The 16745-nt window shown below is 40.3% G+C and overlaps 1 protein-coding gene across 1 annotated transcript; it reads left to right on the top strand.

Moving 5' to 3' along the window:
- The first annotated feature begins 2121 nt into the window (after positions 1-2121).
- LOC119416757 (ceramide synthase 5) lies at positions 2122-15980 on the top strand. Its single transcript, XM_037683941.1, has 10 exons — positions 2122-2397; positions 3193-3295; positions 3505-3635; positions 7528-7585; positions 7728-7778; positions 7929-8021; positions 12255-12383; positions 12998-13104; positions 13195-13351; positions 15449-15980. The coding sequence occupies exons 1-10, from the start codon at positions 2219-2221 to the stop codon at positions 15587-15589; spliced, it is 1149 nt and encodes a 382-aa protein (XP_037539869.1). The 5' UTR covers positions 2122-2218; the 3' UTR covers positions 15590-15980.
- Positions 15981-16745: the final 765 nt, after the last annotated feature.

Raw genomic sequence — 16745 nt, 5'->3', positions numbered from 1 at the left:
ATCAGAGCTTTATCACATTCATGCACTGACAGGACACACACCGAAGGCAATGGGGGTTCAGTGTCTTGCCCAGGGATACTTCGACATGTGACTGCTGGTGGATTCAAACCCCCAACTGTTGCATTGGAGGACGACTGCTCTAACCACTCATCTACAGCCGCCTCGTTGACAGGCCTCAGACTGATGAAGTCCTTTGGATGAAACGTTTCTTACAAAAAGAAACTGTCCAGATGACGTGATTTAACTTGTTTGTGATTTATTTACCTGGATGATTGAGCCTACTTACATTTTTCCCGTCTCAATTGAACCACGCAGAATAAAATTTAGCTCAGTCTTTCACAAAGAAAAATGTAACTGGAGTTAGGAGTAATTGTTTCCCTGTCAAATCCAGATTTTAATTCAAAATCTTACTTCTAACCTACAAAGCCCTCAACAACCTAGCTCCATCTTATATTACAGATCGTATTGTTCCATATTTTCCTAACAGAGCACTTCGTTCTCAGACTGCAGGTTTACTTGTGGTTCCTAGAGATTTCAAAAGCAGAATGGGAGGATGATCTTTCAGTTATCAGGCTCCTCTCTTCTGGAACCAACTTCTAGTTTCTGTCCATGAGGCTGACACATTGTCCAGTTTTAAGACTTTCCTTTTTGATAAATCCTATAGTTAGGGTTGGCTTGTTATGCTGCTATAGGCTTAGACAATTTGACCTCATTTCCTTGAATGAATTATTAAAACTGAATAGTTTTCATTTGATACTAGTTCTATCTTAACATGTGATTCTTGACCTGCCATTGTGTATCTGTTCCTCTCAAACCCAGCCGGTCGAAGCAGATGACTGCTTGTCCTGAGCCTGGTTCTGCTAAAGGTTTCTTCTAGGGGTGCACCGATTGTAGTTTTCTGGCCGATCACAGATCTCTAAAAAGTCTGACCTGCCGATTCCGATTTTGTTTTATAAGCGACACCGTCAGGTGTTATAAGGTCACAATGCACCTTCAATTTTCAAATTTTATTTTATTGAAAAACATACTCTTGAACAATACTCTAGAAACAATACAAACTTGTTTTAACTGGTCATGATGTAGAGCTCTGAAATATAAATTAGGTTTAGAAAATTGTTGTTAAAACTACAAAAAAATCTGTAAAATCAGAGTCAAGAGTTTCTTTATTGTCATTCGCACCTCATGTGGTACATGTGGTGGAGCGGTTTCTCATTTTAATTTCTCATTTAAGTATCGGCCGAACTCCGATATCCCAAAATTAAGGAAATCAGGGCCAATTTTTCAGTGCACCCCTAGTTTCTTCCTGGTGAGGGAGTTTTTCCTTTCCACTGTCGCCTTCATACTTGCTCAAGATGAGAGTTCTGTGATGGAGTTGAACTCGGAGCAGTCTGCTCCTCAGAGAAATAATGTTCAATTATTATTTTTATATATGAATGTTTCTGTTCAGTGCCCTGAGATGACTTCTGTTGCGACTTGGCGCTATTTAAATAAACTGAACTGAAAAACTCCACCCACGCGGCGGCTCACCGGCAGCACGCGCCGGAGTCGTAATGGTGCTGACCTAAAACACATAAACTCATTAAAATATATAATAATAAAAATATACAGTAATGCAAAAAATTAAAGAAAGGACAAAGACAAAAACTAAACAAATAAAATTATTAAATCGAATAATGTAAAAAAAACAACTAACAAACAAGACATTATAGTTTATATAGCCTGTTTATTATTTTCCTTACTTATTAGATTAAGTTTATGCTAGTTTTACTACAAACAATTAAAACAAGTTGTTATACAACTTAAAATAAATGATCAATATCCGTGTAAAAGGTACTTAGATGTAATGAAAAAGCAAAAAAACGTTAAAGGTTAATTGGTTGTAAAAGGTAGCTAAGCTAATTAAATGCTAATTAGCCGTGTTAGCTTAGCAGCTAGCTAACGTAACTTTGAGCCTCCATTAGATCCAAGTCAACACTAACTCACTTATAAAGTCGAGGATGAGCGCACCAGGACGAGTGATGTGTGTGCACGCCTTTAACAGACTGGTTTCCAGTGAGGCAGTGGGTGTTGCTCTCCAGCTGCTACAAGTCAAGCCTGAAGTTTGACTTTCACTTCACGGTTGTTATGCTTCCTCAGTGCTGCGGTGAGGAGGGACCACTGCGCTGCCAACGTGTCTGCTTCGTTTCTTTCCGGACGCTCGACACTCTCTTTCTTTCCGATGACCTCCTTTATCTCAGCCTGGATTTGGAGCGAGAGGTTCTGGCTTCCAGAGAATGTGTCCTGGGCTGACGTGGAGCACCCGCCGGCCGGAGCGGAGTACCCGAACCTGCGGCGCATCATGCTGTGCGCCCTGCCCCTGGCTGCCGGGGTGCTGCTGCTCAGGCGGCTCTTCGAGAGGTCAGGCTGTTGTTCGTTGTTTACTTTCGTTTGTTTGTTCTTTTTCTGTCTCTGTCCTGCTGCCGGAGCCCGCTTCTGTGGGTTGGTGGGTTCTAAATAAAAGACAGCTGCAACATTTTTGAGAAATGAGCTCAGCGTTTCAAACTCCCCACGTCGACTTGTTTTCAGCAGCGTCGCGTACATTCGCTTTATTTGCAGGAAACCAAGATAGTTTGAATTGACTTGATGTCAGCGGAGCTTTTAAAGTGGAGAAAAAACAACTTTTCAGACGCCAAACTTGCTCTGCTGGGTTTTATTTTTTAGATTTATAGCTCGAGGAAAGAGAAATGGCATCATCATCATCATCACAGGAAGCAGCGCGTCTTCCTCAATTCTACAAGAAGTCAACATTTTATAAAACGTGCCCAGCCCGCTCTCTGAGCTGCCATTTTTTTTTAAATTAATTTTATTTGAATAGAAGTAGCAGAAAGCTTTAAGTGTTGTAGAGCATTTCATAAACAATCCGCTCAGACATGAGCTTGTGACACACATTAGTGTTTGGGGCCGGAGTCCTTCCAAGCTCATGTTTCTCATGTTTCTCATACGTCACATGACAGGCCATCACACTTTGTTTGGACTAGGTGCTACATTCTCCAGGAATTTTAACTCTTCAGTGCCCCCCGCCCCATTAAAGCTCGTGTTGTGCTCTCTTCCAGCAAACTAAAGGAAGCTACTGTGTTGAATTGTCTCTTTGATCATTTAAATCTGTCTTGACCCAGTGTTCCCACTCCTCTCTCTCCTCTTCTGTGTACACAGACTGGTGGCCAAGCCCTGTGCCCACATACTTCAGATTCAGGAGGGAGTGCCTCGGCGAGCTCAGCCCAACGCGGTCCTGGAGAGGCTCTATCAGTCCAACACGGTACATAGAGCCCGTGTTTGCTCTGGAGCTCGTTCTTTGTTCGTGTACAAAGTTGTGCACACACTGGTGCACGCCAGCCCAGGTGTAATGATGTGTTCACAGGAACTGAAATGCCTGTTGTTGGGATTTGTGGTTTTGCTAACGCGCATTGGAGAAAACAAACAAAACCAAAGCATCATTTAATAAAAGCCCTGTTTTGTCCTCCTTAGTGTCCAGACAGTAAACAGCTGGAGGGGCTCTCCAAGCAGCTGGACTGGGATGAACGAAAAATACAGAGATGGTTCCGTGTCCGTCGGAACCAAGCCAGGCCCAGCATGCAGAAGAAGTTCTGCGAGAGCATGTAGGTCATCATTTCTAAAACACTGCAAACACGTTCAGACTCGGTCCTTGAACTGGCCCGCTGAAGAAAGAGGGTCGTGTGTCTGAAGGTGCACCGTGAACAAAGAGCACTGAAGGGATCGAACAGCAGGGACGAGTCCAGACTGTTGTCTGGGATGCACTGTTCGGTCCTTGCTTGGATTTTAATATTTCTATGAAAACAATATTTACAAATATTTGTGTAAAATTACAGTTTTCGCTCGTGCTGGAAACCGCATCTGGTGTCGCATCATTTTTAGGAAACAATATTATTTTAAATGATAACGAGAAAGACATTCAAAATAAAAAAAATATATAGATTTATTTAGTCTTTTTAATTTGCGCAGTGACCTAGCAATAGTGCAAAATGTTTTTTTTTTAACTGGGTTTTAAAACGTCATTTAAACAATGTTTTGTTCATCTAAAACACTTTGGATTTAAAAAATCCAAACTGTTCAAATAATAATCAAATGTTTGTTTTGTTGAGTTTTATTTTTTGCATTGACGTATGAATTCCATTCATACTTGAAGAAAAGTGTTTACTGTAGGTCGACTCGCTGAGTTGTTGGCCTGCATTAAACCCATTTCTGCCATGTCTTTAAGTAGTTAGCAGTGGCCATGCATAAATGCAACTACTGTATTTTCTGCCGCACACGTCGCACCGCCCTGTAAGTTGCATCGGTCCAAATATGTCCAACAAAGTGGAAAATCCATAAATACGTCACTTCTATTGTGTGTCACCGCTGACAACCTGGAAATGTGGGCCGGTGTTGTGCCAAAAATCAATTGGCTGCCAAATAGCGTCCGCGGGAGCATGCACGGGAGGACTTTAATAAGAATTTAACAAGATTAACACTTTAAAACAATTATTTGTTTGCTCAAAATTATAGTAAAAGTGTGTCTCAGTTTAACTTTTACTTCATAAATGCACTTCAATGATCAAATCAGCTGCATTTCACCGGAGCGGTGCAGCGAAGTGAAGCTGATTTGATGGTTGCTCCAGGCGAGCTGGATGGAGATGGCAGGTTATGGCAAGCAGATTGTGTCATTAATAGCCACTTTTACCTATTACTTGACACAACATGTCATACACTCGAGTGCCATCTTGCTGCTGAAAATGGTCGTGTTCAATATTTTCAGTCAAAATTAATGAAAACAGTCATATCTCAGTCAAAACTTGGTTTTTAAATATGGGGGGAAAAATCCATAAATATGTTGCTTCGACGTATAAGTCACGGGGCATGTAAATTATGCAAGAAAATAAAATAAAGTGACATTGGCAGAAAAATACGGTATGCCAAGAGTCAGGCACATTTTTGGGCAGCACAGCTTTCATTGGGTCCTTTTCAGAGATGGCTTTTCACAGCAGGGGGTTTGTTTATAGACAAACTTTAAAGGAAGCTGACCAGAATGTTGTTCTGACTTCTACAAGAACATTATCTTATTAACTGGAGTGAATTGGACATTTTAAATTCTTATCTTTTAGAGCTTTGTATTGCATATGTAATTGTTTAAATTGAAAATTTTACTTTTAGAGAACACAATTCATTGCAAACTTAAAAAAAACAAAAAAACCCAAACAACTAATAAATATATAACTGGTAGGAATCTAGATTGATTTGCTGTTTGCTAACGGGCCAAAATCAATCAAACGAATTGGCTTCATAAATCCCCCATCGGTTGCCCTGATTTATAAAGCTTTGTTTCAGCCAACAGAAAACCTGAATCAGTGTACTTTTAGTATTTACTCTAAAATATACTTTAAATACTCTAACAATGAGTTATGTGAACAACAAACCAAAGTTCTTGCACTGACACAAACAAGTGAATATCTGCTATAAAACTGTTTCCTCCTGGCTTGTTTGATGGGGCAATACATGCATCAAGTCCAGTTTTTACACATTATAATATCTGTGCACAGTTCAACACATTTCCATCAATATTTTTACAGGCAGTCAGATTTCCCATTTTGGAGATCCACTAATGTTTTCTTCTCATTACGGCTGACATGATAGATTTAAAATAAATGTTTTCAACTGCTTTTTAAACGAGATCCAGATCAATACTGAATTCTCCGAGGCAAGAACTAGAATTACTTTGACCGTTTTTAATGCCCCATCACGGAGTTTAAAAGGGGGAATCGGAAATTCCCTCCATTCGACCATTCGTGAATGTTATGAGCGTGATAACTTCCATTTTGGTGTCTGGGTCCATCCAGGCACAAGAAAATGTTTCTTTTAAAAATTGGGTTTCCACATCCAAATTCAAAATGGCCACCAACATATATATATGTAAACCTTGTGAGCTGGATAACTTGAAGAAGAAGCAATGGTCCAACTTGTTTCTGGTGTGTGGCTGCTTCTACGCAGGAAACATTGTTTTCTAGTTTTTACATTTGCTTAAATGTATAGTTTCCTGAACTGATTGGGGTGGTCGGTGAGGTAGCTTAGATTAATCTATGACTGTGTTGCCAGATCTCATGATAGAAACAAACAACCAGCTCTATGAAAACAAGCCTAACTGGCAACCCACCACATTGTGTAAAACAGAGGCCGTTTTAAAACGGTATAATTCATTTACCATGACATTACACATAAACAACAGCAAAATCATGCTGAACACTTTGAATACTTTTTAAGCTCTGATTAAAAAATACATTTTGCATATGTAATTTTTTCTACAGCAGCATGGTGGCGCAACTGGTAGAGCTGCTGCCTCTCAGCGAGCAGGTCCCTGGTTCAAACCCCGGTCCAGGGGCCTTTCTGGGTGGAGTTTGCATGTTCTCTCCGTGCATGCGTGGGTTTTCTCCGGGTACTCCGGTTTCCTCCCACAGTCCAAAAACATGCATGTTAGGCTGATTGGTAACTCTAAATTGTCCCTAGGTGTGAGTGAGAGAGTGAATGGTTGTTTGTCTCGTTTGTCTCTATGTGTCCCTGTGATGGACTTGCGACCCGTCCAGGGTGTACCCCGCCCCTCGCACAGTGATTGCTGGACATGGGCACCAGCGACCCCCGTGACCCGAAATGGAATAAGCGGGTAAAGAAAATGGATGGATGGATGGAATTTTTTCTACATATTTAAAAAAAACCATCCTGACATCTGCATGTGAGTGGAGCCCCCTAGTGGTCGGCCACAGTATGAGTGTTTGGGTGTTCGCCTGTCGCCTCGCCAACTTGGGCGGGAGCGATAAGCAGGAAACGGGGGCGTGGAAGAGACAAACTTACCTACTACCACTTGTCTTTTGCTTTATTGTGCAGCGCTGGGAGATAATCAACTAGTTTCACTCGGAAAGAAAGTCAAGCCCAAATAAGCAACTTCACGTTCAAAATAAGCCCAAAAAACCGCAACCCGTGACTCACAAGATTTACAAGCGACTTTGGACAAAAACAAGCCCAAAGTCGCTTTTAATAAGCGGACTTGGCAACTATGGTAACCATGGCCACCCACTGTCTCCGCCAATACACCTGGTGGTGGATAAAATTGCCTCCATTACTCTGCGTAGCCTCGGACAAGAAAACTAAAACCTCCCTCTCTCCTTCTACACAGTAGAACTCATACCCACTTGAATATCTTGCACCGACATTAAGGTTTACCTGCATTTCCTGTTTCATTCCAGTCCAGAAATACATGCATCTTCAAAAATACCAACATTCACTACTGAAATCCTTCAGCGACGGGGGACGCCGGCGTACTGCTGGTTTATACTGTGTAATCATCACATCACAATATAAATGTATCTTTACAGAAAATGCGAACAAAAAAAAAAAAATAGTGCATTGTGTTTTATTTTATAGTCATTAAAATGATGTAATGTTTTTATGTTTTGGTTCACAGGAAAAAGTAAGTTTTCTAACTGCGTGTTTCTCTTACTGCAGGTGGCGATTCACATTTTACTTGGTGATTTTTATCTACTCTCTAGGCTATTTGTGGGTGGTAAGTTCAACTACGTCCTGTTAAGTTTGTTTTTAAATGGTGATATTGTTACACTCAATTGGTTTCTAAGATGAACTGATACTGTATTTAGAGATGAATATCTTTGTTTCCCTGAGTAAATGGTTTGATTTGTATCTGCTAGTCACCGTGGATGTGGGATATCAGACAGTGTTGGTACAACTATCCGTTTCAGGTACAAATGAGTTCTTTTGTTTTGAAATAAGTGAATACGTATCCTGTTCTGCAGCATAGTTTTCTGAGGTTACCCTTTATTAGTCCATTATGTTCAAATCAATAAGGCAGTACTTTTGTCTAAGGTGTGTTTCTTTCTTTCAACACATAGCCTCTGGCTCCTGGACAATACACTCATTATGTTGCTGAGCTGGCTTTCTACTGGTCTCTGATGTTTTCCCAGTTTACAGACATTAAACGGAAGGTGAGTCACCAACGTTTAAACCAACATTATCGTGCTTCCCCTTGTTAGTCTAACTGAACATGCACTTCTTGTTGTACCAGAACCATTTTTCTCAGTTTGTCGTGTTTGACTTGTTTTATATCCTTTAACTCCTAAGCTAACTTATGTCACAACCATTGCTTCATAGCTAGCAATAGTTTTAGTGAAGTGAGTCAGACGAACAGCTTTGACGCAACATTTGGATATGCACTTTGACAAAAAGGGAAATCACAACATATTATGTGGAACTTGTTGACTTCCACTGTCTTTGGCTCTACGGTGATACATTATCTGTCGGTTGGTTGGTTATTAAATCAGGGATTTGTCTGTAGGGTCATTGGCAAACACTAGTCTTATTCATATGTTTGTTTAAGGGAAGTATTTTTGTAATGGTATAATTCTTGTCTGGAGGTCATATCTTTGCACATTCAGTCCAGTTGTAGATGCATTCCCTTGAACATCAACTGTTGCACAAGTTACCCTGTGATGAAACATGGTTTTATTTTTTGAAACTCTTTCAATGGTCATCTTTTGGGTGGAAACTTTTGCTGCAGGTACTCAAAAACAAATATCAAGCGGCTTAAAATCTGTGTAATTCTTAAACATGTTCGCAACAGAATTATTTAGTTCAAACGATCTTAAGATAATGCCTAGTTGTAGAGAAACTACAGAACTCTGGTTCACACGGATGAGAGATGAGTAGTAGATGAGGTAAATCATCATGCACCAAGTTTTTATTTATTTTATCAGACACGACAAACTAAATTATTTTATTTATCCGAGATGACCACGCTCGGCTGAGTCGCAGCTTCACAGGCTCCCAGTGAACTCGATCTTTTTTTTGTTCCTGTTGTTTTTATTTTAACTTTATTTTGTGCGTACAATGCACATCCACGGTACGGGTCTGACCGCGACACACTTGTGGAGTTTTCTGTGTCGCTGCCTTGCCATCCTGCCACCGTGGTTCAGTCCTTCCAGCCTCGGGCTCAGGTCTGTCATGGGGCCTGTCTCCGTGATCCTCCATCTGCCTGCACGGATCAAACTCTACGGATCCGTTCGGTTCCACGGGGAAACCAGGACGTTCTCTGTCTGCCGGACCCGGTTCTGGAGGGCAGTCTGGGAAGTAGCTGCTGCGGTCCTTATTATCATCATGCTGCTGAAGGGACCTGCTAACGCTACTAACAAGACCACGCCGCTAACTGAACCCCGCTGCTAACAGTACCATGGTGCCAACTGCACCATGTTGCTAAGAGAACCTCACTGTCATCAGAACCTCTCTGCCAGTACGACCGTGCTGCTGTGGATTTATTTCTTTTTCACTTTTGATCACTTGTTTCTGTGTTTTTGTTGCGTGCTTTGATTAAATCCTAGTTTATGTTAGTTTAGTTTATGTTAGTGCTCGCATTAAGCGTGTAATTTATAGCTGAACAGAACCTATGAGAATCGTGCTGCTGCTGTTCGGTGTGTTGTTTTGCACTATTAGTGACTGACATGTATCTAATTAGATCTTTTAATGTACCGTTTGGTGTTTGTTTAGTGTATATCTTAGTTTATATCTCAGATCCTTATTTATTGTTTCTTTTTACCCTTTTTATATTTTTGCTATTGTTTGATGTAACTGGGACCCTGTGTACACAATTTTGTTCCACTACATGTTCCACATGTGATGCGAACGACAATAAAGAATCTCTGACTACCGTTATTTATTAAGAAGCTTAGGTCCTTCAGCGCTTTCAAAAAAGATGTTGCTTGTCGTCTTTAAGTGTGTGACGGGTAGTGCAGTTTGAAGGAATAACATCCTTAAAGTAAATTAACAAGTTGATTTAAGAACCATGTATCTGTGATCTGAACCTTAAAGAATTGATACTGGATGTTGCTGGATTCGCCAGCGGTCGTACAAACCCGGGGTGATGGTGAGATGTGAGTTGTGCAGTGGGAGTGGCAGATGGGTTCAAGGTGATGGTGGGGTTACTTCAGAGATCAACTTTGAGCCTTTTCTTGTTTGCAGTGGTGATGGACAGGTGGTAGATGATGTTTGCAGATGACATTGTGATCTGCAATGAGCAAGGTGGATTGTGAGGGAGCAGGTGGAAGAGAACCTGGAGAGGTGAAGTTATCATCTGGAGGGAAGAGGAATAGAAGTCAGAAAACAAGACAGAATCCATGTGTGTTAATGAGACGGAGAGAAACGGGTGTAGCAGTGAAGCAGTAAGGAGTGAAGGGATTGAAGATGAGTGAGTTTAAGCACCTGGAGTAAACCATTCAAAACAAGACAGTACTAAAAACATAGACAGGATGGAGATGAGTGTCCAGAAGGAATCTATGACAGAAGGATAGGTGACAGGGTGAAAGGGAAGGCTTACAAGATGGTAGTACTACTACTGAGATTTAAACCTTTACTTAAGAAACATAACCTTGACTCAGGAATCCTAGCCATTTATAGACTTATCCATCCATTATCTTTTACCCGCTTCTTCCATTTTGGGTCACCAGTGCCCATGTCCAGCAATCACTGTGTGAGAGGCAGGGGACACCCTGGACAGGTCACAAGTCCATCACAGGGACACTTAGAGACAAATGAGACAAACAATCATTCACTCTCACCTAGAGACAATTTAGAGTTACCAATCAGCCTAACATGCAAGTTTTTGGTCTGTGGGAGGAAACTGGAGTACCCGGAGAAAACCCATGCGTGCACGGAGAGAACATGCAAACTCCACCCAGAAAGGCCCCGGGACTGGGATTTGAACCAAGGACCTGCTTGCTGAGAGGCAGCAGCTCTACCAGTTGTGCCAACGTGCTTCCCTTTATAGATCTATATCTAATCTAACTTTCATCTCAAAAATTCTAGAGAAAATAGTTGCAGGTCAGTTCCATGAACATCTACAAAGAAATAATCTGTTTGAAGAGTTTCAGTCAGGGTTTAGAGCTTACCATAGCACAGAAACAACACTAGTAAAAGTTACTAATGATATTCTCATGGCCTCAGACAATGGACTTGTGTCTATACTGGTCCTGTTAGACCTCAGTGCTGCATTTGATACAGTTGATCACAATATTTTACTACAGAGGCTTGAATATGATGTTGGGATTACAGGAACGGCTCTAAAATGGTTTAAATAATATCTATCTGATAGATTCCAGTTTGTAAATGTAAATAATTGATCTTCATCATACACCAAAGTTAGTCATGGGGTTCCTCAGGGTTCAGTGCTGGGACCAATACTCTTTACTTTATATTTGCTTCCATTAGGTAATGTTATTAAACAGCATGGGATAAATTTTCATTGTTGTGCTGATGATACTCATATTTGTCCATTAAACCCAATGAATCCAATCAGCTACTTAGACTACAAGCATGTCTTAAAGACATAAAAACCTGGATGACACTTAATTTTCTGCTTTTGAGCAGTCAAGACTGAGGTTTTGGTTTTTGGATCTGAGCACCTTAGAAATGATTTTTTTCCCAAAATTTAATTAAAAATCTTACTTCTAACCTACAAAGCCCTCAACAACCTAGCTCTGTCTTATATTCGAGATCGTATTGTTCCATATTTTCCTAACGGAGCAATTCACTCTCAGGCTGCAGGTTTACTTTCAGTTCCTAGAGTTTCCAAAAGCAGAATGGGAGGAAGGTCTTTCAGTTATCAGGCTCCTCTCTCGTGGAACCAACTTCCAGTTTCTGTCCATGAGGCTGACACATTAACCAGTTTTAAGACTTTCCTTTTGATAAATCCTATAGTTAGGGTTGGCTTGTTATATTATCTTAAGCTTAGACTACTAGAGGACTAATTGACCTCATTTCCTAAAATGAATTAACATGTGATTCTTAACCTGCCATTGTGTATCTGTTCCTCTCAAACCCAGCTGGTTGAAGCAGATGACCACTGGTTCTGAGCCTGGTTCTGCTAAAGGTTTCTTCCTCATGAGGGAGTTTTTCCTTTCCACTGTCGCCTTCATGCTTGCTCAAGATGAGAGTCTGTGATGGAGTTAAACTTAAAACAATCTGCTCCTCAGATAAATAATGTTAAATTATTATTTTTTATATATAAATGTTTCTGTTCAGTGCCCTGAGATGACTTTTGTTTTGACTTGGTGCTATTTAAATAAACTGAATTGAATTTATTTGCTTGTTTGTGATACAAGCCAATCAAACGTCATGTTTATCTCTCTGTCCTCATGTGTCCTTGTCATCTTGCTTTATTTTGTTGACAGGATTTCTTCATCATGTTTGTCCACCACCTGGCCACCATACTCCTCATCACTTTCTCTTATGGCAACAACATGCTAAAAGCTGGCTCTTTGGTCATGTGTGTCCACGATGCATCTGATGTCTTCCTTGAGGTAAGTGTACCGTATATCCATCCATCCATTATCTTTTACCCGCTTCTTTCATTTTGGGTCACATGAGTCTGTACCGTATGTACATTTTGTTATTTAAATAAAGCTATCCCACTAATTAAATAAAGTTCTGAATCACAATTTAAAATTGCACTTTTCACAGAAAGACTGTTACAGATCGTATACTGCAAACGCATAGAGGTTTTAATTAATTCATTAATTTTTAATATGCTTTGAATCGTAGAGGCACAGGCGGTAAAGCCGTTGCCTCTCAGTGAAAATGTTGGAGTGAATTCTGGCCTGGAACCTTGTTGGGTGGAGTTTGCATGTTGTCTTGATGCACGCGTGGGTTTTCTCCAGGTGCTCTGGTTTCCTCCCACAGACAAAAACATGCACGTTGGACTGATTGGTAACTCTAAAATGTCTCCAGGTGTGAGAGAGAGTGAATGGTTGTTTGTGTCGATTGTCTCTATGTGTCCCTGTGATGGACTGGAGACCTGTCCAGGGTGTCCCCCGCCTCTCACACAGTGACTGCTGGATTTAGGCACCAGTGACCCCCCGAGTAGTAAAAATAATACAAAGATGTTTTGAATTGTTTGTATCATTTATTTCCAAAGGCTGCCAAGTTGGCCAACTATGCCAAGTACCAGAAGCTGTGCGACGCCTTGTTTGTGTTGTTCAGCGTGATCTTTTTCCTCACGCGACTCGTCATCTTTCCTTTCTGGTGGGTATTTAACTAAATACTTCAGTCAAGTTGTTTCACATTAAGATCTGCTTAATTTGTTTTACTAAGTGTGTGTCACGTTTGTTGTAGGATTGTTTACAGCGTTCTGTTTGACAGCTGGGAGATCATTGGGCCGTATCGGGCATGGTGGCTGTTAAATGGGCTGCTGCTGGTCCTGCAGGTTCTTCACATCATCTGGTTCTACTTAATTACCGGCATCGCAATCAAGGCTATCTTCAAGGGAAAGGTTTGTCCATTATTGTTGTGTTTGGGGGTGGGGGAGGAGTTTTAGACCTGGTAGTGTTGCATCTCATTCACTCATTCTGTTTTCTAAATAACCAATAATTTAGATACAGTATATAAAAACAATCTGCTTAAATAAAGTGGTGCAGTGTTCTAAAGCGGGGGTTCCCAAACGTTTCCATGCCATGCCCCCCCCCCCCCCCCCAAACAGCATTAGCTTCTGGCTGAGCCCCCCCTCTTTATAATTATAGTTATTATATTTTATTTTTACTTTTTTACATATCTTCTTCTTTCCAGTTTTCTGGCCCCCCTAGCGGCCCCCGCTTTGAAAAACTATTGCGAAATGTCTACAAGATTGAACGTGTGTCATTTGAACAATAGAACGGGAACATTTCTCATAATGCATGCTTCTAAACCAACAGACTTTGTTCAAGAAAACTCCAAATTACAAAAAAAAAAAAAAAAAACATCCTGATGGAAATTAAAGGAGATTTTCTCATAAAACTAAAGTTTGTTTGTCAATAGGAATGCTTTATTTGTTTTTGTAAATTTGTTTTATAAATTGACAATTTGAAAAGCAGTAGTAGTTTGAGAAAAGGTTTTGGTGAATTTATTTAAGGCTAAATCACATTTTGATAACTTTAGCCCTAATGTTAGTATCCACTGAGCTGCCTCCGATGGACAAACATTTACTTTTTCATTGTAGTTTTGGTGAATTTTGAGTGTTTGCAACCATCGAGCCATGTTTCAAAAGCTGCAGCTTGTGTTCGTGCTCGTAGCTTGAAAACCGTGCACATTATTTTGTTGCTCACTTCCACCCTCTTCAGCTCGTGTTGTACCCACCTCCCATGTTTATAATTTAATCTACCATATTTTTCAGACTATAAGCTGCACTTAAAATCCTTGAATTTTCTAAAAAAAAATTGACAGTGAGCCTTATGTATTAATTCTGGTTGTGCTTACTGACCTCGAACCGATTTTATGTGGTACATGGTGCTCAAAAATCTGTCAGAATGAACTTCTTTCACTTCATGTGCTTTATAATCCGGTGCACCTTATAGTCCAAAAAAAGAAGGTACTGAAACATAGTTTTAATAGGCAGATTGAAACCAGTTCTTCAATACTTATTGATCAGCAATGTGGTTTATAGACCTGAACATTTGCCTCAGCTGTTTTATTAAAAAAAAAATTGTCAGAGCGCTCCTACACGGGTGTCCATTACGGTGGCCGATGGGTGCAAACATGCCGCAAACAGCAAAACATGCTACAAACACGTGAAAGATGCAAACTCCAAAACACACAAACACAAAAAACAAAAAAAAAATGGTATTTGCAGCATTTTCCTTTTGAATTTGTTTGTTGGTGCATTTTTCTGTTGCGTTTGTGTTCTGGAGTTTGAGGCGGCTGTGGCTGAGTGGTTAGAGCAGTCGTCCTCCAATGCAAGAGTTGGGGGTTTGATTCCACCAGCAGTCACATGCTGACGTGTCCCTGGACAAGACACTGAACCCTTCATTTCCTCTGATGTGTGTCCCATCAGTGTATGAATGTGGTAAAGCTCTGATTAGTCTTTGTATAGATCTAGCAGAGTGCTGTACGAATGGGTAAATGAGGCACAGATTGTAAAGAGCTGTGAGTGTCTTAATAAGAGAGAAAGGTGCTATGCAAGTATAATCCATTTATCATTCATGCGTTTGTAGCGCGTTTCACTGTTTGCTGTGCATTTGAACCTGTAGGCCACCGTACAAAATGCAGCTCTAGCACGCTTGAGACAGTTTAAATGTGTCCACAATAAAATAAAGTGTTCGAGACGCCGACTCTGTGAACGTTTGTCCCGCCATGTTCCCAGCTCAAGTGACAAGAAATTATAAGTTTTTGCAACTTGTGCAAGGAAAATTTAAATTGTTGCAAACATTCCAGAAAAATACTACATTCATGCTTTGTTTTGTACCTTATCAGTAAATATTTGTTATGGGGGTACGACTAAAATGAGCTCTTGTTAAATTTTGAGCTTGTTGCCAGTTATTCTAACAGAACAGCTCATGTGGATCTAAAGTTTTCTTTATGGCGATGGTTGATTAAAAAACAGGGTTTTATTTTCCAGGTGTCAAAAGACGATCGCAGTGATGTAGAAAGCAGCTCAGATGAGGAGCTTCCCTCCAGCAGCAGTAAAAACTGTCCCACCCCCAAACTGAAGGGCAACAGTCACACCAGTGACCTGAATGGAGAAACTTGCGACCACTGAGTGGAAATCGATTATTTCTGTGACGCGGTCTTTCATCAATCATATTCCAGTCGGATCTAATTTCAGGTTTTTTCTTTTTTACACATTATTAAATGATAACCAAAACTGTGCCTTTACTGATGGAGATTTTCATTGAGATGTTTATATCTGATGTTTACCGTCACAAGTTTACAGAATTTATTTTTGTGTTAATTGGCAGCGGTTGCAGAACTGCTTCTAATGCTACTGCACATGAAATGCTGTAAAATAAATATATCATCGTAATTTATTTAATTGTTCAAAAAGGTGCTGCTTATGATTCCAGATGCTGAACATCAAAGATCTTTGATCAAATTTAAATGCTTTAAATCCAGTCATGCAGATTTTTTTTTTCTATGTAATAAAGGACTTTGCAACAAACTGTATTTATTGTGGGTTCATTTAACATTCACACTCCCAGTTTCTCAATTTAAAAAACTTAAATATATTTATATATACCAGGACTATTCAACTAAACTGCTCAGGGGACACAGTTACTGAAAGCCTTGGCAGCAGCTCGGGGGCCGGACATCCAGCGATTAAAGTCATTATGTAAATAAATTAAGTATTACACTGATCTGTTACATTTTACATTTTTTTGTTTTAATCACACTGAATCATAAATGCAGTAAACGGAACCCAAAAAATAAATGTATTATATTTTATTAAGTCATTGGTGGGCCGGATTCAAGACAACTACGGGCCGGAAATGGCCCGCGGGCCACCAGTTGAATACCGTATTTTCTGCCGTAAATGTCGCACCACCCGATAAGTCTCGTCAGTCCAAATATAAGTGTAAAAATCCTTAAATATGTTGCTTCGTATACGTCACATTTATTATGCGTCTTCACTGACAACCTGGACACGTGGGCCGGTGTTGTGTCAAAAATTGATTGGCTGCAAAAAGGCGGGAGCATGCACAGGAGGACTTTAACAAGAATTTAACTAAATTAACACTTTAAAATAATTTTTGTTTGCTCATAATTATAGTAAAGGTGTATCTCAGTTGAACTTTTACTTAATAAATGCACTTTAATGGTCAAATTAGTTGCATTTTGCCGGGGAGGCGCAGAGAAATGAAGCTGATTTGATGGTTGCTCCAAGCAGCGAGCAGAACGAGGGACTTTGGCAAGCCGAT

This window comes from Nematolebias whitei, chromosome 11, assembly GCF_014905685.2.
Source record: "Nematolebias whitei isolate Nwh7 chromosome 11, NemWhi1, whole genome shotgun sequence".
In the NCBI taxonomy this organism is placed as follows: Eukaryota; Metazoa; Chordata; class Actinopteri; order Cyprinodontiformes; family Rivulidae; genus Nematolebias; species Nematolebias whitei.
Note: the sequence above shows the minus strand (reverse complement) of the source record. Positions and strands in the feature narration are given on the sequence as shown.

Excerpts from the sequence above, each read along its gene's own strand:
- LOC119416757 (XM_037683941.1), top strand. The coding sequence starts at position 2,219 with ATGACCTCCTTTATCTCAGCCTGGATTTGGAGCGAGAGGTTCTGGCTT. Across the intron at positions 7,586-7,727 it reads CTCTAGGCTATTTGTGGGTG|TCACCGTGGATGTGGGATAT; the intron begins GTAAGTTCAACT and ends TGTATCTGCTAG. Across the intron at positions 12,384-12,997 it reads CATCTGATGTCTTCCTTGAG|GCTGCCAAGTTGGCCAACTA; the intron begins GTAAGTGTACCG and ends TTATTTCCAAAG.